Source organism: Ambystoma mexicanum, chromosome 6q, assembly GCF_040938575.1.
Source record: "Ambystoma mexicanum isolate Mex_15411 chromosome 6q, UKY_AmexF1_1, whole genome shotgun sequence".
In the NCBI taxonomy this organism is placed as follows: domain Eukaryota; kingdom Metazoa; phylum Chordata; class Amphibia; order Caudata; family Ambystomatidae; genus Ambystoma; species Ambystoma mexicanum.
In genome coordinates this window covers 76,962,992-76,987,749 of record NC_090937.1, presented here as the reverse complement: position 1 = coordinate 76,987,749, position 24,758 = coordinate 76,962,992, and the positions used below count along the sequence as shown (strand labels likewise).

Below are 24,758 nucleotides of genomic sequence, written 5' to 3'. Positions count from 1 at the left end.
ACTAAAAACCGATTTATAGAAAAAACACAGATTAGCTGTATGCAGTGACAATGTGGTTGCAATGACATTTCCATGCTGGTATTGACAATACTGTCAATAATGTGTGATTTATGAAGCTCTACTTGTGATCATCAATATATGTTAAACTGTTTTTCTCAATAATCATTTTCTTTTGTGTGCAGGAGAAAAGAATGAGAAAAAATGTAACATCTCCAATAAAAAGAAAAAACAATTAATTCGGCCTATTAAAACAATCAAAGTAAAAACGAATGGCCCTACTCTGTGTGCAGAAGGAACTAACAAACTAGCAGTAGCGAATAACTCTAAAGAAAATGTAAATGAGCCTTTGGTTTCCCTTGATATAAATTTAGAAAGGCAAACTCCTTCTGATTTGAAATGTCAAGTTAAGAAACGTAAAATTGACCAGGTTACAGAAAGTAATGAGGGGAAATCAAGTCCTGAAAAAAGAAAGAAATCGATACTTAAAGTTTGTAAAAAGAAATTTACCATCCTGGATGAAAAATCTGAAGTACATTTTAAAGATTGTGAAAACTCTGAATCTAACAACTGTTTTGCTGTCCCTCAGAAACGTATGTCTCGGGTGTCTGCTTTACGAAAGTCTCTCTTGCCCGCATTTGCACAGCAACGATTGTCCAGTTTCAAGGAATCACTTGAAGGTTTTGGTGCAGCATATTCCAAAACTCCTGTTGCAAAAAAGATGGCTCAGAAGGAAACAGATCTCAAAAAGCAATCACAAAAAAAAAGTCCTGCAGAGTCTCTTTTGCAAGCAGATGATTCACCAGGCATCACTGTTGAAGGTGCTAAAACAAGTAAAAACAAACAGTCAGTTTCTTGTTCAATTGTAAATCACTCCAAATCAAATAGCGCAGATGACTTCCATGTACCAGAGGTTGCAGAAACGTTAGAAGAGGCAATTGCACCTAACACAAATGACAACGCCAAAGGATCTTGCCAGAAAGAATTTTTCCCAGATGTTGCAGCCGTTTCAGAAGATGATCTGCACTCAGTTAAACTTGGAAAAACTAATCCAAGATCCTCCTGGAAAGAACAGTTGCTCAGTTTACCTTCTTCTGAAGACACACAGAGAGTTGGCACCCCAAAAGAAACGCGCAAAGAATATGTTCAGAAACAACTGTGAGTATTCTCCTGAAATTGAAATCGGTCAGATAGCTTGTTGGTCATTGATGTTTAAATGTGCTTCCTCTACAACAGCTTACCTCCCACAGCCATATTCTATTTTTTCTTGCATTTTTTATTAAATTTGGTCAGCTTTAATCATATAGCTATATTACTCCTACTCCCCATTCCTCCTACACCTTTCCTCCATACTGCATGGCCGTCCTTCGCTAGGGACAAGAACGGAACCGTTTTCACTAGAAAAATGCTCTTTACCCCTTTAACTGCGCGCTGGGGCGTGTGCTCCCTTGACTCCGCCCTCTGGCACCACACTTCAGTCCTCTTTTCCACTTCGACGTGAGCAGAACTGCTTCACCTGCGTGGGGGTTGAGGCCCTTTTTTCCCCTCACAATTCCACACATTTCTTAGTTCTTCGCCTGGGATTTTGGTCCCATGAATTTCTTACATTTTTCTAATTGCCACACCCCACCCCGGCGCATGTCGGCCCCTGCAGGCTTTAGTAGGTGTGACGGATCCTTTCCGACATCGGACCCGCACACGCTCTGCCTCCACTGCCTTGGTCGAGGAACACGACTGGGACGGCTGTTCAACGTGCAACGCCCTTACCCCCCGGTCACTTAAGAACTTAGGTCTCCTCCAGATCATGTCAAGGAGTGCGTGCGTAAGAAGACGAAGGCCTTGAACTCTTGTGTATAGGTGCGTTATAAATGCCATATCATATCACAAGTGCTCTGTTCTCCAAGGCACCCCGCAAAGTTAATTCCTTCCCCGGGAAGCAGCCAAGCGGGAGGGGCCATTCAGGTCCTGTCACCAGCCAAGGAACCAAGGTTCATCAAGCTACAGGGCCAAAGGGTCCACGGATCCTCCCGTTCCCACCGCTGAGGGACCACTCTGCGCTTATACCGGGAAATATCCTGAGGGGCTCTGCCCTCTTACTGGGCCTATGTCCGAGGGGGCACCTATACACAGTAGCACTACCGGCTCCATGTCCGATGGTGATCAGCCTACCAGGTCCACGTCTGAGGTACATAGGAGGTCTGAACTTGCGGGCACAAGCAAACAAGCAGAGGCCAGCCCCAGTACCCTGCCAGACACGCAGCCCCCATCTGTGTCGGGCCAGGACAAGATGGCAGCGCAACCTGGCAAAATGGCAGCACGTGTGGACATGCGCCATTCCAACGAACAACAGAGACTGGACGGAATGGTCTCCCATAGTTGTTAGGAAAGATTCCTCTTTCCTTCCATTTTTATGGAGCCCCTAAACCTTTTAGCTTTTATTTTTTAATCTGACCTGGACTTTTTGCAGTACGTGAAGCATTAAGCTTCACTGCTCTGACCTTTGCTCGTATGTTATGGGGAAACTGATATGTCCTTCAGGCTATCAGTACTGGGAAACATTGTTTCCCTTAGTCGTGTTATCATGTTACTACTTTTGGTAATGTTTATATCACTTGTGGTTACTTTTTATCATTGTGCAATGCAGCTTACACTGCAGTGCAATGGGGTGCATTTTTGTTTTTGCCCTATACTAGCACTCAGGGGATTTTTGGTTACTCTAGGTGTGCTAAAAAGATGAGCTGGTGGTAGCAGTGATTTTTCCCCACTTTTTGGTGAATTTTGTTTTAGCTTTACCGCGTTTGGCTACTAACTGTGGCTAATGGTCAAACATGGCCTGTTCTTTTGCCATCCTGTTCTTTAGCCTTCTTCCTGGCCTTAGACGCCAGGAAAATCCTTATAAGGACCTCCACTGCCTGGGAGTGCGGGAGCTTTTGGCAGGCTACTGGAGGGCTGTGTGTGTTTGCTGGCAGGATGTAGGCTTGGTCAGTCTGACTCCAATCCACATACTGGTTTCAGTGTGTCAGAGTGGTATGTATGAATGTTCCCGACAGTGGTCCTGAGTGGACCGTGTGTGTGTGTGTGTGTGTGTCTGTGTCTGTGTGTCTGTGTCTGTGTGTCTGTGTCTGTGTGTGTCCGTGTGTGTCCCCCCTGCTATTGGTTAGTGGGAGGTTTTAGGATAAGGAGAGGGCCCCTGCACCCATTATTCAGAGATCCTGGAGAAATCTGAAGGAACCAAGTGTCCAATCCAGCTGTGAGACCTGCAAAGAAACCTAAGACCCGACTGAAGGAGGCCTGGCTGGTGCTGTCTTGGTCTTGATCTTTAGTAGTCCTGCAAAGGTGATACCACCCTTGGAGTGGAGGGACCATCCTTTCCCAACTCCTGCTTGGTGCCCTGCCAAAGGAAGCCTTCGGAAGTGCCCCGGAACCGTCCTGTGGCTGACCAGCTTTGTTTTTGGGCTACCATGCTGCCAGCATCACCTTACCGAATTTCGCCCTGAAACTTGGTGGACCCTCAGCTGGCCCTGCAAGACTACCTCCTGTGGAAAATTGCCATCCTAACGCAAAAAGGACCCGAGATAGAAGGGAAAGTAAGACCGCGGCCACTGAATCCGTTTGCATTGCAGTGCGCAGTGTACATCGTCCGAAACCTGCTTACCTGACCCAAGTCCAGTCCTGAGAGGGGTTCTGCATCGAGTTTCTTTGGATTCTTCGACCGAGAGTCCTTGCACCAGCAAAAAACACCAACCGGAGTTAAGCTCGAACCTGCAACACCTGTGAATCCAGGGCCGCTGATCTCGGTGGGAAACGCAACGTAGGACGACCTTCCTTTGTTCTGCCAAGTCTGGGAAAAATTCGGAGTAAGGGGGGTAAATTATAGAGTTTCTAAGCTACCCCTATACTCCCATTATAAGTCTATGGGCTTATAATAAACATTTAGACTTGCGTCCTGTCCCCTCTCCTCTATACTGCATGGGTGTCCCTCGCTAGGGACAGGAGACGGAACCATTTTCACCAGAAAAAAAACATACTCCCCCTTTAAATTTAGGGGTGTGGCCCTGGGAGCATGCGCTCCCCGGACTCTGGTGCCGCTCCCTAGTCCCCTTTTCTGCTCTGACGGGAACGGGCTGATTTCACCAGCGCTCCTGGGTTTGGCTTCGGCCATTTAATACCACTCGCTCTTCCCCGGATACTACTTCTGTCTTTTTGTCTTCTTTTTGTCAATCAGGTACTTGGTCCTCCGGCGCCATGCTCCTCCCCGGCGCATGTCGACTTCAGCGTGCTTCAGCAGGTCTCCAGGCTGCAAGGGGCTCTTTCTTACGTCCGACCCCCACGCTCTCTGCCTCCGCTGCCTTTGCCTCGACCACGGCTGGGAAGGTAGTACCACGTGAGACGCACCGACTCCACACGCACTGAAGACCAGGCTATCCAGGTGGAGGGAGCTCTTCGAAAGGTCGCCTCCTGAGGACTTGAAGGACTTCGTCAGAAGAGATCGAGGCCCAAGGGATGTTTTCCATCGCACCCTGTAGAGGTGACTCCTTCCCAAGGAAGCAACCGAGCGGGAGGAACCTCTCTGGTTCTGGCACCAAGACACTGACTGAGGCTAGTACAGCTACCGGCCTCACGGCCGAGGGATCAGTAGATCCTTCTGGGCGCTGTGCTGAGGGACTGCAAGGTTCTTTTACCAGGTGTGCACCCGAGGGGCAATGCCCTAGTACCGGCTTAATGTCCGTGGGGGCCCCTGCATGCAGCACTACCAGTGACACTGCCGAGAGCAATACGCCTTCAAGGCCCCGGCCTGAGATGCAGGGTAGGTCTCATGCTCCACCGGCAAGAGTCTTGGAGGTGGCCAGGCCCAGGGAGCCAAGCACCACAACTTTGGTACGCAGCTCGACAAAATGGCAGCTTGTCTAATGCTACTCCTAGGAATGGAGCAGACGGGAGGTGTTTCAAGGTGGGACTGGTGTCAACCAGGTAAGTGGCCTACAGTTAATCCATCAGCAGTGCAGGGCAGGTTCCGCCTGCAACTGAGACAGAGTGCGCCCCGACCCCAGCAGTCTCCAGCCACTCGGTCAAGATCACCTGGCCACCTCTTCAGCCCCTGAAGACCGGTTTTTCGATAGGGTTCCAGGTGCTGATGCGAACCCCTCAGATGGGGGCTATCCTGCGGGAAGCAATCAGGGACTTGCTCCCTCCGATCACTCCACCAGCGCCCATAGGCATTCCTCCTATGGCTCCGGCTCCCCTACCTCCCACAGTGCAGGCGGTTACACACCAGCCTCTGCAGCAGCCTGTGGCTGCGGTCTCCACAACACAGACTACAGCCCCCAGTACACCTCCACCCACTCCAGACCAGCCGGACACACTGATGGACACAGACGAGGAGGAGGACCCAGACACGCTGTCGTCAGCCAAGGCCTTCCATGAACGGCTTGCAGGTTTGGTGGAATATTTGTGCCTTCCTCAACCGGAGGTCGAGCAGCACGAGGAGGGGGTCTTGGCAGAAGTCCTCACCCTACGACCCCCTACCAGAACAAGTATCCCGATGCAGAAAGATGTTGTTGCCTTGGTCAAGAAGGGGTGGCTCAAGCCACACTCGGCCCAACCTGTCAATCGGCACCTTGACGCCAAGTATAGGCAGATGAAGGGGATCCACTCTTGCTGTCGGCGGACCCTCAACCGCACTCTTCGGTGACTGCTGCAGCGTCACTCTACTCTAAGCCTCAGGCGTCTTTGGCCACTTTGTCCTTGGCGCTGCTAGGCTGGAGAAGATGATCTTGGAGGCATATGGAAAGAAGCTGTACTCCAACACCTCGCTGCACCTGCGACAATCCAACGCGGATGCCATGCAGGCAGCCGTTAACCAAAGGCTTTGGCGGTAAATAGCAGACTTTCTTCCAAAACTTCTGGTGCAGAGCCAAGCACGCTTCAAGGCGGGGCTAGGAGAAGCCAAACTGGTAGCGCAGCACATCATGTAGTCCACCGTAGCCCACATCGATACCTTTGACTGAGCCATCTGCATAGCCACGGACATGAGAAGGACTGCCTGGCTTCGGGCTACTAAGTTTAACCCTGATGTCCAGGAACGCATATTGGACCTTCCATTCGGAGGTAGTGACCTCTTTCACTCCACCACCGATGAGGAATTCGATAAAAAGAACAGCTCGCAAAAACAGCTCGCAAACTGCAAAGTCTTTTTCTATCCTAACGAAGGCCATGCCCAATGCATACACCCAGTCGCATCAACACTCTGACAAGGGGCGGGTTCCGGGGCTTCCAGGTACGGAGGTCGAGGCAGCCTGTCCAGTCTCCTAGTCGGCACTGGTGCAAACAACTAAAGGGGGTGGGGTTGTAAGGGCTTTTTCCAGTCCCCTTCTTCCGCAGACGCCTAGGAGGGAAAGAAGGCATGACGCCTCCCTTTGGGTCCACGTGCCTTCGGTGGGGGGGCAGGTTAGCCTTTCACGTGCAATTTTGGCACCCACACTTCCTGGACTCCTGGATCCTCTTGGTAGTTTCCTCAGGGAACCGCCTACCGGTCCCTCCCTCCTCCCCTCAACTCCCACAGATTGGGACAGCAACTCTGTTGGCGAAATTCGGTCACTCGTTGAGAGCCAGGCAGTGGAAGAAGTCCCAGCCTTCCAGAGAGGATTGGGCTTCTATTCCAGGATTTTCACCATACAAAAGAAGAACCAAGCTGGCCTGAGAGTTGTTGGACCTCTCCACCCTCAACCTCTCCCTCCCTCTTCCAAATTTCAAGATGGTTGTGCCAGCACTCATTGCGGAGACATTGGACAGGGGAGACTGGATGTGCTCCTTGGATATGAAGGACGCTTAGCTACATGTCCCGATTTCGCGGTCGCATCGTGCCTTCCTGCGCTTCAGGATTATGGGTTGCCATTTCCAAAAAAAGGTCCTACCCTTGGGCCTCAACTCAGCCCCCAGTGTATTTACCAAACTCATGAATGCGGTGGCAGCCCTTCTCAGGGGCACCACGTCTACCCTTACCTGGACAACTGGCTCGTCAAGGCGAGATCTCCAGAGGTGGTACACCACACTTCCTCCGCGCTTAGGAACACACCCCACGACCTGGGGTTTACGATTAACCTCATGAAGTCTCGGCTTTAGCCTACGCAGAACCTTACCTTCCGGGACCTCATCTGGGACACAAGCTCAGAGAGAGTCTTTCCCTCAGAGTACAAGATCACGGCCATCAAGAGAGCCACTGCTCACCTCTTTAACAGGGCAGTGACCTCAGCCTGGGGGTCGCAAAATGTACTAAGTATCATGGCAACCGTCCTAATGGCCATACCCCACACAGGAGTGGTCCACGGACAAGGACAAGCCCTTCCCGCAGCCAACACTGCAGGTCACCATCACTACAGGACCATTCAGTGGGCCAAGAACAAAGCTACCAGGAGCCAGTACAAGAGTAGATGGACTAGGTTCTGTCATTGGGCGGGCTCTAAAGAGATCGACCCCCTTACATGCACACTGGATGATGTCCTCTCCTTTTCTGCGCATCTTGCGCAGTCAGGCGTGCAATTGGACACATGCCGCACCTATTTTGTTAGCCATAGAGGCCTACAGAAATTCCAAAGAGGTGACCTTTTGCTCTTCCAACCCGATGGTCAGAAGACATTTGGCAGGCATCTCCATGCTCTACCCTCACATCAGGAAACCGCACCCCGTGTCGGACCTCAGTGTAGTGCTGTGCACCTTGGTGCACAATCCCTTCGAGCCAGTGGCATCCGCGGACATCAGGCTGGTCACTATTAAGACCACTTCATTAGTGGGCCTCACCTCTACTCGCAGAATCAGCGAGATCCAGGTTCTGGTGGCCTCAGAACACTATACCACTTTTCATAGCGAGAAGGTGGTCCTGCCTAAGGTACCCTCTGCTTTCCATCTAAACGAGGGAATAATCTTAGCTATGTTTTTTGTTGACCCTAAGGAGGAGGCTCAGCGGGTCTTGCACTGGATGTCAGATGCGCTCTGGAATTCTATATGGACAGGACCAAGGGCTCCCGCAAGTCTGGCGCACTGCTTGTTACCTTCAGGGTTTGGGGGGGGTCAATGCCCAGGTATCGGGCATCCAGGGCCTCTATTGCACAGTTAATGGTCTCTGCCATCAAGGAGGCCTACGAAGGGCAGCACAGGCCATTGCCAGTCAACACTAAGCTCCTGTTTTCTGCCTTGGATGCCATGGGTGTCATCTACACTAACTTTGCAGATGACATCCAGATCCTCATTCCAATCACAGGAATCTATGACTGACACTATGATCATCAATAAACTATACGCAATAATGCAAAACTGGATGGTATTGAGCAGTCTGTCTCAACGATGAGCAAACAGATTCTCATCATGGGCTCCCATTTCAAAATCAACACCCTCCATTCAGACTATGCTTCTATCAATATAGATGTTACTCTGATCCCAGTCTCAAAACAAGTAAAAACTTTAGGAGTCTACCTTGACGCTAACTTAACGATGATGAAACATGTGAATGCTCTATCCTCCTCCACATCCTACACTTGAAGTTAATTATCCTAAGTCGCCAATTTCTCTCCCACAAACTGCATCACTTTAGCCACGGCATTAATATTATCCAAACTGGACTATTGTAATGTATTCCTATTAGGGACATCTAATAGCAACCTAAGCAAAGTACAACTCATGCAAAATAAAGCACTACGAGCAACCATAGGGCTAAAAAAAGCAGACCCTATTTCCAACATCAGGAGAGAGAATCATTGGTTATCCATTAAGGATAGGGTCATTCTTAAATCTCTTTGCGTGACCCATAAATGTCTCGCTAAGAAAGCTCCCATCTACATCAACAACACAAAGGTAAAAAAGAATCCAATAGAACACTCAGATCGAGTAATAACTCACTCCTTGCGATCCCTTGTTTCAAAAGCTCCTGAGCCGGCAGTAGTAGTTTCCAAGTTTTGGCCCCTAAACACTGGAATGCCCTGCCTGTAAGTATCAAAAATGAATCATTCCAGCACTTAAAAAAAAACTTCAAAAACCTGGTTGTTAATCAATTTTACGTAAGGAATTCCTTAATGATGTAAATAATAATATGCTTGATGTAAACATCAACCAATGATTGTACTACCAATGTTTATAATACTTATTTTGAAACAGGATTTTGAAAATGAATATGTATGTACTTTAAACTGTAAACTGCTGAATCATATTAAGATGTCTGTAACTACGCTGTGATACCCCAGGGTTTGGCGTACAACAAATGCAATAAATAAATAAACATGCATGCCTACACTGTCAGAGCCAAGGCCACGGCCATTGCATTCCAGCAGCAGGTACCGTAGCAGACCGTTAGTAGGGCGGCCACCCGGGCCACCCCGTCGGCTTTCTGTAAGCATTACTGTTTGGACGCCGGCTCTAAGTCAGACGCGGCTTTCGGCCAGACAGTTCTAAGGAATCTATCTTTGTAAGGAGGGCTATATTTAGTTGTAATCGTTCATGCAGTACGGAGGAAAGGGGATGGGACATAAGAGTAATTAATAGTTACTCACCATAGTGATTAACGTACTCTTGTCAACTGTCCCCTTTCCTCCATACGTCCCACCATCCTTGTTAGGCAGAAACCTGTGCAGTTCCCTTAGGGACCACTGCAAAAGATTTAAGACTTCAGGTGTTTGGCAGTAAACCCATTTGGTAGAAGTCTGTACCACACAGATTCACTAGGTAGCTGTGACTGAGCATTCAGACTTCCCTCAAGAAGAGTTAGGCAGTATGCAGAGTATACACAATAGGTACAGAGACACAGTAGCACAAACAAACACTGACCAGAGCTTTGGTGTAAAAGTATATCATTATTTATTTAAAGACACACTTTGGATTTACACTAGCAAAAAACGAGGTAAGTAAATTCAGCACACAGTCACTATCATATATATACAACCCTATTCACTCATTAGACAAGTCTTAGTGAGAAACACCACTTATTTTCAGACAGAGGTGAGCGCTTAACACAAGATGACACTCTAATAAGTTATAAAGAAAGGGAGGGAAAAAGGCAGAGTTAAGGAAGCACACAAGTTTCAATACTTTTAAAAGAACCACAGTAAGGCAGGATAGGCAGAGTTATGCTGGAGAGCCAGGAAGTCAATTGCAAGACCCACTCTTGGAGAGAGCAAGCAGAAGGGGTCCAGGTTCACACAGTGGGGTTATGCCCAAAGAGTATTGTAGATAGTTCGCTCAAAAAGGATGAAATTAAAGTCAGGAAAAGTTAGCTAGGTTGTCCCGGACTAGTACAGGTTAGAAAGTCGAGGCTTTACTGTCACCCCGAATGATCTGTCGCAAGGGAAGCCAGGCGGGACACAGTACCTTAAGTGTGAAGGAAGCTCCAGCGGGGGCAGCTGTTCCTGACAGCAGGTGCAAGTCGGCGTTTCGTCCAGAGGAAGAAGAGGTCTCGCCGTGGAGGAAAGATGAAGGTCGTTGCACTGCCAGGGAAGAAACCAGCCGCGGAGTTCTTCGGTTAAAAGGTACTACCCTTCTCTTCTTGGTAGCAGTAAACCGTGGTATTCCGGTTGCCGGGGTGCTTGGCACGGGCAAGGCGGCCACGAGATGCTCCAGGAAGGTGAAAAGAAGGCAAAACTGGTTATCCCCATCAGTCAAAGGAAGAAGACTCTCCGGACTGGAGATCTCCTCTATCGTCGGGAAAAGTGGTGAGACGGTTCAGAAGGGCTCCACCGGTGGTGTCGTCGTTGCAGGTCGGCTCAGCTTCTCCCTCCTCAGATTCTTAGGTCCTGTGGCAACTTCTGAAGTTCCAGTCCCCAAAGCCCTGCTTTTATGCAGCACACCCCCATTCGCTCAGCCTAGCTGTCAATCAAACATGCTAAGTGGTGAGCCGGCCGGCTCACCACTTGGGCCAATCACACAAGAGTGCGACTTGAGTTACCAAGGTAACTCAGTCCAGGGTGCCAAAACCCCCTCCCACACCCCTGTGGTACCCAGACAGAGTGGCACCACTTTGGGAGGCTTCTGTGGAGAAGCCTGCCAAAAAGTGGAACAAAGGACTTGACTTGGGTTGGAGTCACAGAAGAGAACATAAACGCCATTTTAGAATCGAGTTCTGGCAAAAAATACCAACCGGGGAATTAATATTAATTAAATAAACCGGCGGTATGATCGAGGCTATAAGAATTAAATAATTAAAGTTGGTAGCCTCGAACAATGAGAAAATCCCATAGAGAAATATTTGCGGCGAATATAAAAAGTAGTATCCACTGCCACCAGCCAAAACTCGATCAGGGGGGACGGAGACTGCCCCCTCGAACAACAGACCCTGGGGCAATCGAATTGCCCCGACCAGTACGTCCACAATATGATGGTTTGTACTGGTTTCTGTTCATAATTTGGAACTAGTAAAGCCAATGGTGACTTTACATGCCCTGGGAGACAGTAGTCAGTCCCAGGGTATGGAGTCTATGTTGGGGGGTCGCTACGACACCCCTGGGTTACTGCACTGCGGGTGCTGTGTAGCCCACATTAAAAACACATGAGACCCTATGGAGTAAAAGACCCCATAGCCCATAAAACACATGGAAAGATAAAGGAACACCTCAAATCATGTCTAAGAGTGGGAGTAAAAGAATCTCACTCTTAGCAGGAGAGAAAAAATAAACCCCAAAAATCCAGCAAAGCTGCTGGGGGACTCACTAGGTTTGGGAAATTAGCCTTATAGAGAATTCTCCCTAACAATGCTCCCCCCTAATAATAATGGTGTCATTAGGCAATGTTAAATATTGTTTACGCATCAATAGGGACTAATGAGTGGCGCCGGGGGCAGAGTCAGGGGAGCACATGCTCCCTGGGCCGCGCCCCTAAATTTAAAGGGGGAGTAGGGTTTTTCTGGTAAAAAAGGTTCCGTCTCCCCTCCCTAGCGAGGGACGCCCATGCAGTATGGAGGAAAGGCGACTATGGACTAAGAGTACGTTGGTCACTACGGTGAGTTATAATTTCAGTTCAACGAAACAGTGCAAATGTTCAAACCTATGATTTCCCCAAAGTACTCTTTGTGACCAGGGTTTGGTTCCCTTCCCCTGAATCAATTCAGGAAGTCCTCTGCAGAGAGTCTGATTCTACAAAGTTCTATTCAGTTCAACACAAAATATCTTTCCATTCAATATAGTCTTCCACTTGGTAAAGTAAATTTCTCTTTGGACATAACACAAGTCCAAAATCCAAGCAACTGTTTCCTCCACAAAGTGCTCTTCCCAGTATTTAAAGCAGATATAAGGATACCACAATATTCTTCCAATGAAATACCTTTGTCGGGACTACACAGCAAATGGCTTTTGTTACACAAACATTTGTCAGGATTATAAACTTAACAGCACCTTTCTGCCACAACTGCACTTCTTCAGAACAACTGTTTCTTTCCTGGTATACTCCCCTGCCTGGATTAACTACAACTGATCGCTTTCCTGTTGTACTCGCCCCCAAACCGGAAAACTCTTGTCTGCTGGCCATGAGGTTTACAGGTTTCCCCAAATTGATTTCTCATGGTAGAATTGCACCCACGTTGCCTATCTACTGCTTCTGAATAGCCTCTTGTATGTTGGCAATAGGTTTCCTCAAGTTGAAAGCTCAGAAAATGAGAATAGCGCTGAAGTTGCCTCTTTATTCTACTGTTTAGTACTCCGTTATCTGCTGCTGCAAAATGTTCTTGGAGTGCCCCTTGGCTACCTCTTACTTTAGGCCAACTCGCCGGTCTCCTTTGGCATCTCCACTTTGCTTCTGGCTGCTGTGATGGGCCTTCTGTGGTCTGACCATACCGTTGACCGCTCCTGCAGAGCTTCACCTAGCAGCACGGCTCTTCTCTGGAGCTCACCAGGCTCTGTTGCGTCTCTGCGTCCTCCTGCACATCTGAGCAGCTCAAGTCAGTTTGGGAGCATGACTACCATGTGGCTGGGCTTCTCTCCCGCTGCCGTCCACGACTCTGCTGCCTGCTGCGCGCACTCTACAAAACTTCATCTTCATCTGTCCTCTTCTTCCAGTGTTCTTCCTTCTGCTTTGGTAGTCTTTCTCCTGTTCTCCTGAATGTTTCTGCCTCTGCTACTCCTTCATCTCTCAGCTGGGATTCATTTTCAAGTTTAAATGTCCTGCTCAGGTGCCTTGTTTTATAACAACTAGACTGCACATTGGTTTCAATAGCAGTTCTGATCTTTACTAACTCTTGGTGCCTCTTCCTCATCCCAATACCACAGGTATGTTGTATCCTGGAGCCCATAGTGGTTTTGGTTCTTTTACATGTATTTATTTTTGATTGATTTGTGAAGTGAAAGTTATCAAAGTTACTAGTTATAAAAATGGTTTGCGATTTAACACTGGGGTTAGAACTTCTACCTAAGACAAAGTCATGATAATTTGAGGGTGTAACATTTAATTCATTATCTCCCAAGGTACAAACCTTATTTTGTCTGGATGATTTTTCATAGACTATTCTTTGAGTTGTTTCATGGGAGGGACTTGGGCCGGGACAGCATGTAATTAAGTATTTGGAAATTATAGGGTCCTTATCACTGTAAGAGGACGAATACTGTGTCTCTCCCAAAGGAGTCACCACTTGCACTTGTCATCCATCTCCTCCCTGGCGATCCTTCCTCATAATAGCACCCCCAGGGTTAGGATAAGGTAGCGGCTGCTTCCCCAGGCCACATGGGAAGAGATTTTAGGCTGGCCTCCAGTGATGACTCTGCAGGATTAATCTCAGCATTGATATAAAAGCAAAGTATAACCTAACTTTTATTGCAGTTTGCCCATGAGGGGGATTGGGGGGGATCATCGCACAGAATTTCTTTTTTACTCTGAATCTGAAGAGTGTTCTGCCAGTGTTCTAAAGAAATTGCCTACATTTATACGGCTGTGGTTTTGAGGTTTACAATTGCTTAGTAATTTGGGTGCATTTTACTACAATTGCCAGTTGGTGCATTATTGCTGAAGCTAAGATTTACTGTGGTACCACATAGTATTGTGTTAACTGCCGGAAGTAGATTTTGTGGAGTGCAAATTGAGTTTTATTTATGTGTATATATTTGTCTAAACCAAATTTTCTAATAAATACAACGGTTAGCTCATAACATAGTGTGCGGACATTCCATTGTGGGGGGCTTGAGGATTCACTGTACCTAAGAACCAGCCTACATCAACTCACTTGAGTCTCCGCCTTGGTTGTTCGTCCAATGCTACCCTTTGAGTGCCTTGGCTGGGGTGCTTATGTGCCTCTACCCCAACCATATAGTGGATAGTACCACAGACACCCCCTCCAGTCTTTACACAAGGTATCATAGTACAGTTGTGAGGCATTTCAAGTTTGATACATATGGCTATATCTTTCATGACAGCATTATATGAATAAAATTGGCAGACCACCCAACTGCACTGTCCCTCACCCTTTGATAGCCAAACATTCTTAAGTCTGCCTTGAACAAATCAATCTGTTGGGCATTAGCTAATTGCCAGTTAGATCAATCGTTCACACCAATAGCACATACACTGGTAAGATTCACTGTTTGTTATAAGAGAAACACTTTAAATAGGAAGTGTATGCAAAGGTTGTCACAAAGTTACAATACAGATGGCCTTCTGAATAAAAGGTACACGCCGTTTTAAGAGTGACACTATCGTAGGACTGTGAAATGTCAACTGTTACTTAAAAATTGCAATAAAAATGGTCAAGCATTCACATTTACTAACTATATTCTGTGACATTTTATGCCACATTTCCATTCCAGCTCAAAGAAAAGGACCATTCTGAAGGATTCTACTTTGTCAGAAAAACCACTTTCATCTAACCCCTCTGAAACATTTATAATACCTGAAGAATTAAAGGAATCGCCTTCCATGAACGCCACTACCAGCCCCTTTGAAAGGTAGTCCAATTACAGATCCTCAGAAAGTGATCCCATTCATACCGTTTATGCCACTACCCATTTTTTAATCCTCTGTGTCGCATGTATTTCAGAGCACTTAAAACATCTTTGCTTGTCATTGCATTTGTCTAGCACATTCCTAGCTAACAGGCAGTGAAACACTTTACTGCACACTTTTAAAGATCAGGTTAAAAAAAGAGTGGCGGGATGTGAGTAAGGGTGGTGGATGAAGACAAGTAGGTTGACAATGGTTGTCCTTAGAGATTAGGAGAGGCTCCAGATTATTGGTTTTCAGAGCTCTTGAAAAGACCAGGTTTGGTACACGTCACAGTGAGTTTCTGGGCAAGAAGGTAAGGAAGAGTTATTTTGTAGTCCTGTTTTTTTTTTGTTTTTTAAAGCTATGGGGAGTTTATTATTTGCTAATTTTCTGTTGTAGCCCTAGAATATGGCAGTGTCAATTCCCACATTGCCATGCATCACTAGATAAGCACACATTGTCGTGCTAATTGCTGCATTATCCTCAGACAATTGCTATGGTATATTCTGATACCCTATTGCCCCCAGAAATGGTCATGCCATATTCTCTTTCTCATGCCAGTTTTCCATTTTCCCAAGAAAATGGTCCTAGGTCCATGGGCTTTTTCGCAATGAGCAAGGTAGGTATAGGCACCCGTGTGTTCATGCCTGTGGAAACAGTTGGATATATGATAATAATGTGTGCTGTATTGAGTATCTCTGTCAGTGGCATCTGTTGAAGTTATTTGATTGCTTTATCCAATTACTTCACCTTTTTATCCCTACATCTTTTCATATGTTCATCTCAAAGATCAGGTTAAATTAGCATTGTAAAAATTAGCAGGGAGTGCAAATCTCTGCTACTCTTTCACCTGAAAGGCACACCAGTGCTGTGTGTCAGAAACCACTTTCAGCTCAAAATTGTTCATAAAGTTCTTTCATTTATATCTGTTCAGTTTAGGGCTCTGGTGGTTGCCTCTCTGCATTGGACTATTGTTATGCTCTTTTTCTGTGGCAACCGGCCTACCTTATACACAGGCGTCAAGTTCTATAGAAATCTGCAGCCATAGTGCCAGTTTATGCTCCTCATTATTGACATGCAACGCTACTGCTTTGCTGCCTTCTTTGGCTCTCTGTGGCCAAGCGCATTCATGTCAACTCCCTTTGTTTGGTGCATCACGCTTTCTATGGCCTGGGCGCGGCGTATCTACTGTTGAAATGTCATTCTTGCGTTCGGTTCACGCCGGTCGCGTTAAGTGTGTAAGCATTGGGGGCCGAGTGTTCTCTGTGCCTGCATTCAAACTTTGGAACTCGCTTCCTATGCCACTTCGCTCAATTAGGGATCACCTGTTGTTCAGGCGGTCTCTGAAAACCTATCTGTTTTGAGGCTGGGCCTGATGATTCTTTCCATTTGCTTTCGAAGTGCTAAAATGCCTCTGGGCGAACGTTGAGCTCTGCACTTTCCCAAATTGTGGGTAATCCTCTTTAAAGCCTGGTGTATTTAAAGGAAACATTCAGTATTGAAAATACACAGAAAATAAAGTAAATACTTGTATTCATGTTTATCTAATTTAATTTTTTGTTTTTTTATAACGTACCTAACACCAAGTTTGGTTTTAAGCGCCTGTGCTATCCTCCACAATCTTGAACCTTGAGTGACTCTGTGTGTTTGTAACAATGCATTGCACTTGCAGAATGTTGTATAATATTTATGGCACATTACCACTACCTTGTATTAAAAGACCGGAATTACACCCACAGTAGATCAAGGCATACATTCGTTTTCAAAAATAGATTAGCAGGGTTTGCTAATTAAAAATGTCTTGATTTGTAAACAAACAAATTTGATTAGCAATTTGTACTAACCCTTTAAATGTCACCAGAAGTTAATTGTACCCAATACATAAAAGGAGCAACAATAGTGCATGTTTGTGTACTGCTTAAGTGAGATGTGTGTCTGTAAAATGTAAAGGTTAGCTGCATGAATGGACACACATAAATATATATATGGTAAAAGGCTCTAAAAACAAGTTTTTAGTGCAAGGCTCTGTGTAGCTGGGTACAGTCGCTGATGCACATGGCAGTGTCCCATAGATTGCATGATCCACATGCTTGACCCATCATTGTTCTGCAAGAAGTTCAGATGTTTCATAAATCAAAAAGTTCATAATGTTAAAGGACAAGCCTGACACTAAGTATTTACTATGGTGTTGCAGCAGGCAGGGTAATTGTCAGGTGGACAAGATGGCCCTTGCGTGTCATTAATAAGATATTCAATATAGCATTAAATACCACTTTCGGGGGAGGGCATTGCTGCAAATAACCTCCATCCCAAGCCAGGTTGACTCAAGCACACCATTACAGCCTTGTACAACCATGAAAGTGGTATTTATCACCATTAGTACTCAGATCCACCATCTGTGGCACTTGGTATGGCCTTTGGCACTTAAAACTGTAGAGGAGATTATTACGGTTGCGCTCTCTCTCCTTTAGCTCCTTTAAACTTGCAGTCAACAGCGGAAAGAGGGTGTAGAAAGCCCTGCGCGTAAGAGAGGAATGCAGAGTGAGCTGTGCTTACGTTGAACAGGGTAATTTAAATAGCAAGCTGTGCTACACAAGTATCCGTTGAATTATTAAATCAACATAATTGCATAAGAAATTGCTGTGTGTCACTGCTTATTTTATGCCTTGAAGATGCATAGCTAACTTTGGCTTAGCAACTGCTTATTAGTTGTTACCTACCATGCCCCATGGCACTGGCTATGTAGGTGTTGGTTCATTGCACAGATGTTTGCCTGTGAGAGTTAGTCCACATGTTGCTACCTGCACTATGGTCTTTGCCTGTCCCTTAAAGAAGACTTGAGACATAGTTAAACCTCCCTTGGGCTGTAGCAAGAACTTGGTCAACGCTGAACCATTGCAATTCCATGTACAGTTTGCTTGATAGGCTATTGATTCTGCATATTTACCTACTGGCCCAACATGAATTGTCATCATTGCTACCTCACAATTAATTGACCTGTCTACATCAGGATTGGCAAGACCATGCACACCTGGCTTCCTGGGGTACTGTTGTCAAATTGTTATCTGGAGCTCTAACATGTCCTTGATTCCTCTATAATGATGTTATGTATTGCACTGGAGCTTGTGTGGAAATACTCCCCTCTTTCAATGCTAGCATTCCTGAAACCTTGGACATTTTTACTTTGTTATATTGTTATATCGGTTTGGTAGTTAATATGGGTTTATGAAATTGTTGTTGATGCTGTTTTCTTGTATGTGTTGTTGGAAATGGTGTAAGCCGAAATAAAGCCTTTAATGGATACAAAAGCTCAGATCTGTCAAATTGGTGATTTTTGTACTGTTAGTTTTACCTCTGAAGCCAAGAAAGAGTCTAATATCTCCTTGCTTTCAGTAACGTGATTTTATTTCTCTCACACTCTCTCACTCTTCCTCACAAAGCCTTTCCTCTGCCCCTAGGCCCCCCCCCCCCACCGCCCGTTGGGGCTGTGGTGAGAATAGAGGTAGAGAATAGCATTTACCTGTCACTGCGCATCAATCAATAGAGTAGGCAGCAACCCCCTGAAGCGGGCGCTAATCTCAGTCATCCACACAGGAGTGGTTTGCTAATGTCACATATTTTATTGATCGTCCACTGCTCAAATCTTACATCAACTCTTTTTGTATTAAAACATGCAAAAAAAGTATATGGCCCACTCTGAATTGTTTTGCAAAGTCTGGTGAGGATTCGTGCAGGGGGGAGGAAAGTTATAGGGGGGGTTCCCAAAATTTCTGTTTTTCCCATAGACTGAATGGGGGAAAATAATTTGCTCGCGCCTACAGCCCAAACCGCTGGACTGATTTTCACCAAATTTGGACCAGGAGCAGCGGCTTGGTCCCGAAAGCGTGCTTTTGCAAATTTGGTGAAAATCTGTCTAGTAGTTTTTTTTTTTAAATGACCAAAAAGTAGGGCAAAACAAATTAGTGATATCTGTGTTCGGTCCGCGGACGGACTTCCCTGTTCGCTCCGCGGACAGGACAGTGATTGGGCCAGCAGCTTGCGTGATGTCCGCGGACATCTCACATGCTCTCTCATTGGATGCGATGAAAGCGTGCAGTGCGTCTGGCTTCAGAGATGCCCGCCATCTTTCTTTCCCGCATGAGAGGCTTTGTCAGGTCCACAGGAGTGTGTCTGTCTCCTGTCCCCCCCATCCCCGCTCATGCCCCGTGTGTCCTTCCTGTCCCCACCACCCCCGCTCATGCTCCGTGTGTCCCCTGTTCCTCCAGCCCCCCCGCTCACGCCATCGCACACGGTGGCCAGTGGAGGGCCGAGGAGCGGGATCTGCCGCACAAACTCATGTTCGTGCGGCATGTCCGTGTTTTTGTTTGTCCCCCCCAACCCCCGCTCATGCCTCGTGTGTCTCTCTCCCTCCCCCCAACCTCCGCTCATGCCTCGTGCGTCTCTCTCCCTCCCCCAACCCCCGCTCATGCCCCGTGTGTCTCTCCCTCCCACCCACCCCCCGCTCATGCCCCGTGTGTCTCTCCCTCCCACCCACCCCCCGCTCATGCCCCGTGTGTCTCTCCCTCCCACCCACCCCCCGCTCATGCCCCGTGTGTCTCTCCCTCCCACCCACCCCCCGCTCATGCCCTGTGTGTCTCTCCCTCCCACCCACCCCCCGCTCATGCCCCGTTTGTCTCTCCCTCCCACCCACCGCTCATGCCCCGTGTGTCTCTCCCTCCCACCCACCCCCCGCTCATACCCCGTGTGTCTCTCCCTCCCACCCACCCCCCGCTCGTGCCCCGTGTGTCTCTCCCTCCCACCCACCCCCCGCTCGTGCCCCGTGTGTCTCTCCCTCCCACCCACCCCCCGCTCGTGCCCCGTGTGTCTCTCCCTCCCACCCACCCCCCGCTCGTGCCCCGTGTGTCTCTCCCTCCCACCCACCCCCCGCTCGTGCCCCGTGTGTCTCTCCCTCCCACCCACCCCCCGCTCGTGCCCCGTGTGTCTCTCCCTCCCACCCACCCCCCGCTCGTGCCCCGTGTCTCTCCCTCCCACCCACCCCCCGCTCGTGCCCAGTGTGTCTCTCCCTCCCACCCCCCCGCTCGTGCCCCGTGTCTCTCCCTCCCACCCACCGCTCGTGCCCCGTGTGTCTCCCTCCCACCCACCCCCCGCTCGTGCCCCGTGTGTCTCCCTCCCACCCACCCCCCGCTCGTGCCCCGTGTGTCTCCCTCCCACCCACCCCCCGCTCGTGCCCCGTGTATCTCTCCCGCACCCACCCCCCGCTCGTGCCCCGTGTGTCTCCCTCCCACCCACCCCCCGCTCGTGCCCCGTGTGTCTCCCTCCCACCCACCCCCCGCTCGTGCCCCGTGTGTCTCCCTCCCACCCACCCCCCGCTCGTGCCCCGTGTGTCTCCCTCCCACCCACCCCCCGCTCGTGCCCCGTGTGTCTCCCTCCCACCCACCCCCCGCTCGTGCCCCGCGTGTCTCCCTCCCACCCACCCCCCGCTCGTGCCCCGTGTGTCTCCCTCCCACCCACCCCCCGCTCGTGCCCCGTGTGTCTCCCTCCCACCCACCCCCCGCTCGTGCCCCGTGTGTCTCCCTCCCACCCACCCCCCGCTCGTGCCCCGTGTGTCTCCCTCCCACCCACCCCCCGCTCGTGCCCCGTGTGTCTCCCTCCCACCCACCCCCCGCTCGTGCCCCGTGTGTCTCCCTCCCACCCACCCCCCGCTCGTGCCCCGTGTGTCTCTAACTTCCACCCACCCCCCGCTCGTGCCCCGTGTGTCTCTCCCTCCCACCCACCCCCCGCTCGTGCCCCGTGTGTCTCTCCCTCCCACCCACCCCCCGCTCGTGCCCCGTGTGTCTCTCCCTCCCACCCACCCCCCGCTCGTGCCCCGTGTGTCTCTCCCTCCCACCCACCCCCCGCTCGTGCCCCGTGTGTCTCTCCCTCCCACCCACCCCCCGCTCGTGCCCCGTGTGTCTCTCCCTCCCACCCACCCCCCGCTCGTGCCCCGTGTGTCTCTCCCTCCCACCCACCCCCCGCTCGTGCCCCGTGTGTCTCTCCCTCCCACCCACCCCCCGCTCGTGCCCCGTGTGTCTCTCCCTCCCACCCACCCCCCGCTCGTGCCCCGTGTGTCTCTCCCTCCCACCCACCCCCGCTCGTGCCCCGTGTGTCTCTCCCTCCCACCCACCCCCGCTCGTGCCCCGTGTGTCTCTCCCTCCCACCCACCCCCCGCTCGTGCCCCGTGTGTCTCTCCCTCCCACCCACCCCCCGCTCGTGCCCCGTGTGTCTCTCCCTCCCACCCACCCCCCGCTCGTGCCCCGTGTGTCTCTCCCTCCCACCCACCCCCGCTCATGCCCCGTGTGTCTCTCCCTCCCACTCACCCCCCGCTCATGCCCCGTGTGTCTCTCCCTCCCACCCACCCCCCGCTCATGCCCCGTGTGTCTCTCCCTCCCACCCACCCCCCGCTCATGCCCTGTGTCTCCCTCCCACCCACCCCCGCTCATGCCCCGTGTGTCTCCCTCCCACCCACCCCCCGCTCATGCCCCGTGTGTCTCCCTCCCACCCACCCCCCGCTCATGCCCCGTGTGTCTCCCTCCCACCCACCCCCCGCTCATGCCCCGTGTGTCTCCCTCCCACCCACCCCCCGCTCATGCCCCGTGTGTCTACCTCCAACCCACCCACTGCTCATGCCCCCTGTGTCTCCCTCCCACCCACCCACTGCTCACGCCCCCTGTGTCTCTATCCCTCCCGCCCACCCCCTGCTCATGCCCCGTGTGTCTCTATATCTCCCGCCCACCCCCTGCTCATGCTCCGTGTGTCTCTATCCCTCCCGCCCACCCCCTGCTCATGCCCCATATCCCTCCCACCCACCCCCCGCTCATGCCCTGTGTCTCTCTCCTGATCCCCCCCCCCCCTGCTCATGCCCTGTTGTGTTCTCTTTATACACCCCCCCTTCCCCTTCCCTTTCCATGGTGGCCATCTTGGTAAAAGATTTTCCCTCCTGCACCGGGACGCCTCAGGCGTCCCGGTTTGGGAAGAAAAATCTTTTTTTTAACCACCTGGGGTTCCCACTTTGAGGACCTAAGATGCTAGTGGTCTAATTCAATCAAAAAACGTTTGTTAAAGGGACGTTATGGTTAAGTTGCACTAATAAAAACCTATGAAATTCAATTAAAAAACTTTGTTAAAGGGACGTTATGGTTCCAAGTAAAACCGAAGAACCCTTGAAATTCGCCAGTTATGGTAAGCTAAGCAACCATAACTCGCGCCACCACCGTGCGCTGCTCAGACTAACACCCACAACATCAAAGATGACATCACAAATGTCATTGATGACATCACTGATGACATCACATGTCTGGCTCACTCTTTTTTTCTTTTGCTGACATATCTAGGCCACATGGTTTTCTTCAGTAACAGTCAGAAACTAAAAAATGTATTTTATTTGTAGACGTATCCTTCAAGTAGGTTCTTACAGTAATTCCCTTAGAGTCCAGTCACATCATATGAAACATATACATAGGGGAAGACGCAAGCTTGAAAGACAGCAATCCTTTTGTGCATAAAGATAATCAATAGACTTATCAGCACTTTCTGATAGTTCTGTTTTTTTATGGCTGTACTTTCCCTGTATATGGTCATATTTGTATACATTGTACTCACACTACTTTCCTTAGGGTCCAATCACATCAAGTGATACATATACATAGGGTAAATAGCAGCTTTGAAACAGCAATCATTTATTTGCATGAAAATTATCAGTTAGGTTATGAATTGTTTCTGCTACTACTTGTGATTTTTTGCTAACTTCACTTTCCCTGTATATACCCATATTGGTATGTGTTCTTGTCTCTTTGTGTTTTGTCTATAGTAATGTAATTATGTAATACATGGGTTTTATTAGCTACGTATTACATATTTCACAGTACACAAAAATCTATTAAGAAAACAATTATCATTTCATTATTCAACATATTAACATTACAAAAATTATACCTTCATCTTGTACGCTGCACACAATGCTATGTTTCTGCATGAGTAGCTTAGTATACTAGATAGAACCCCATAATAGAATGCTATTTATATCAATGCATCGTTCAATGCACTAAGTAAGGTATGATATTTATTGCAATGATCCTTGACACTTTTTTCGCAACATTATAATAAGAATCCCTTGTACCCATATTTCATGAAAAGTACATTCACATGTCATGTCATCAGTGATGTCATCAATGACATTTGTGATGTCATCTTTGATGTCGTGGATGTTAGTCTTAGCAGTGCACGGTGGTGGCACGAGTTATGGTTGCTTAGCTTACCATAACTGGCGAATTTCAAGGGTTTTTCGGTTTTACGTGGAACCATAACGTCCCTTTAACAAAGTTTTTTCATTGAATATAATATATATATGGTGCATCATATCAATATACAATACTTCAAATAGATACCCCACACATGATACTCAAGCTCAAAAGCTCCTGACATGATTCTCAATAATGAACACTCAATGAGTGCTCTTTACGCTCGCATGTATAGTCTAATTCTTTAAATTATAAATTCTAAGCAATAATGAAACATTTCTACCATTATTGTCACTACACATAACACCCTTAATATGCAAAAGGTAATTAATGAATAATAAGCTACCATTGTCATTTCCTCTATCGCGACTCGAGATCAATAATTTCAGAAGCATATTAGCCAATTGAAAAATAACTGCCTACCTCATCAGATCTCAGTAGGCAACCATATAGAATGGCCCACCTTGCTTATTAATACCTTGCCTCTTTCCCAGTGTCATTTTAAAGATGGGTAAAAATGGGTTCTTATAGTCACTACTATCCTTAGAAGGTAGGGAGATAAAGAGTTTGATGCTTGTGGTCTGCAGAAAGCGAGAATAAATCCCCAAAAACATCAATAACCACCTATCAAACCTACCAGGGTTCCTTTTAGCAAAACAGAGCAAAAATAGGAAAAATGCTTTAAAAGGAATCTGTCACGGATGGCACTCTGTAAAGAGTGGCACAGGACACGCTGGAACTGTTTTGGGTGGTTGTGCCAAAATAAGGTGGACAGATAAGTACACACACTGCTGAAAGTACTGAGAACGAAGAGTAAGCAAGTGTAGCAAGGAAATAAGGTACAACAGAATTGATTCCCTCTTGGGGTGTATGCAGAAATAGGAAAAGAGTATTCCACGGACCTTAGGAAAACTCTAGCCTTCTGCACAGTTTGCTATAACAGAGGCCCACGCTGATTGCTCATGGCTTGGAACAACAGCTATGGGTGTCTGTAACACAGAAACGAGACAAGAGAAAGGGCAGAGGTTGCCTGACGGAAACCAACAGACAAGCTCTGTACAAGGGGTCTACAAACAGAACAAGAGAAGACACTAACAGACAAATCCAGGAAAAAGGAAGTCGATAGCAAACTAGCTGAAGGAAATGAAGAAAAAGTTGTATAACAGGATTGGATTGGAATAAAGAATAGAGGGTTGAAAAACAAGATAGCAAGGGAGCAGAAGTCAGGAAACAGGGAGACTGCAATAACTGAAAGTAAATAATGTAGGTAAACTGTTGTGGATAGCAGAGGACGGTAGGGTACAAGGTTGAGAGCTCAGAAGAGCAAGAAAGCAATGAGCAAGCCCAAAGGAGCAGGGCTGTAAGGAAGGGAGCCCAGAGGGAAAGGGTTTAGGGCAGCGGAGTGAAGCAGGCTGCACGCCAAGGAGCCCAGAAGAACTGGCAGCAAGGAGTGAGCCCAGGGGAGCAGGACCTCTGACTGTAGAAGGCTGCAGAGTACTGAAGAGGGCTGCTAGGCTGAGAACCCAGCGGACAAAGGCTGTAGGT

At 48.4% G+C, this 24,758-nt stretch overlaps 1 protein-coding gene across 5 annotated transcripts in view; it reads left to right on the top strand.

The window, feature by feature from the left end:
- The window catches only part of CENPC (centromere protein C), a 1,963,500-nt gene that overhangs the window by 1,132,258 nt on the left and 806,484 nt on the right, over positions 1 to 24,758 (top strand). For all 5 annotated transcript variants that reach the window (XM_069630493.1, XM_069630492.1, XM_069630490.1 and 2 more), the window contains 2 exons: positions 183 to 1,155; positions 14,763 to 14,900. In XM_069630493.1, the coding sequence (XP_069486594.1) occupies positions 183 to 1,155; positions 14,763 to 14,900 (1,111 nt within the window). The remainder of the gene's footprint in view (positions 1 to 182; positions 1,156 to 14,762; positions 14,901 to 24,758) is intronic.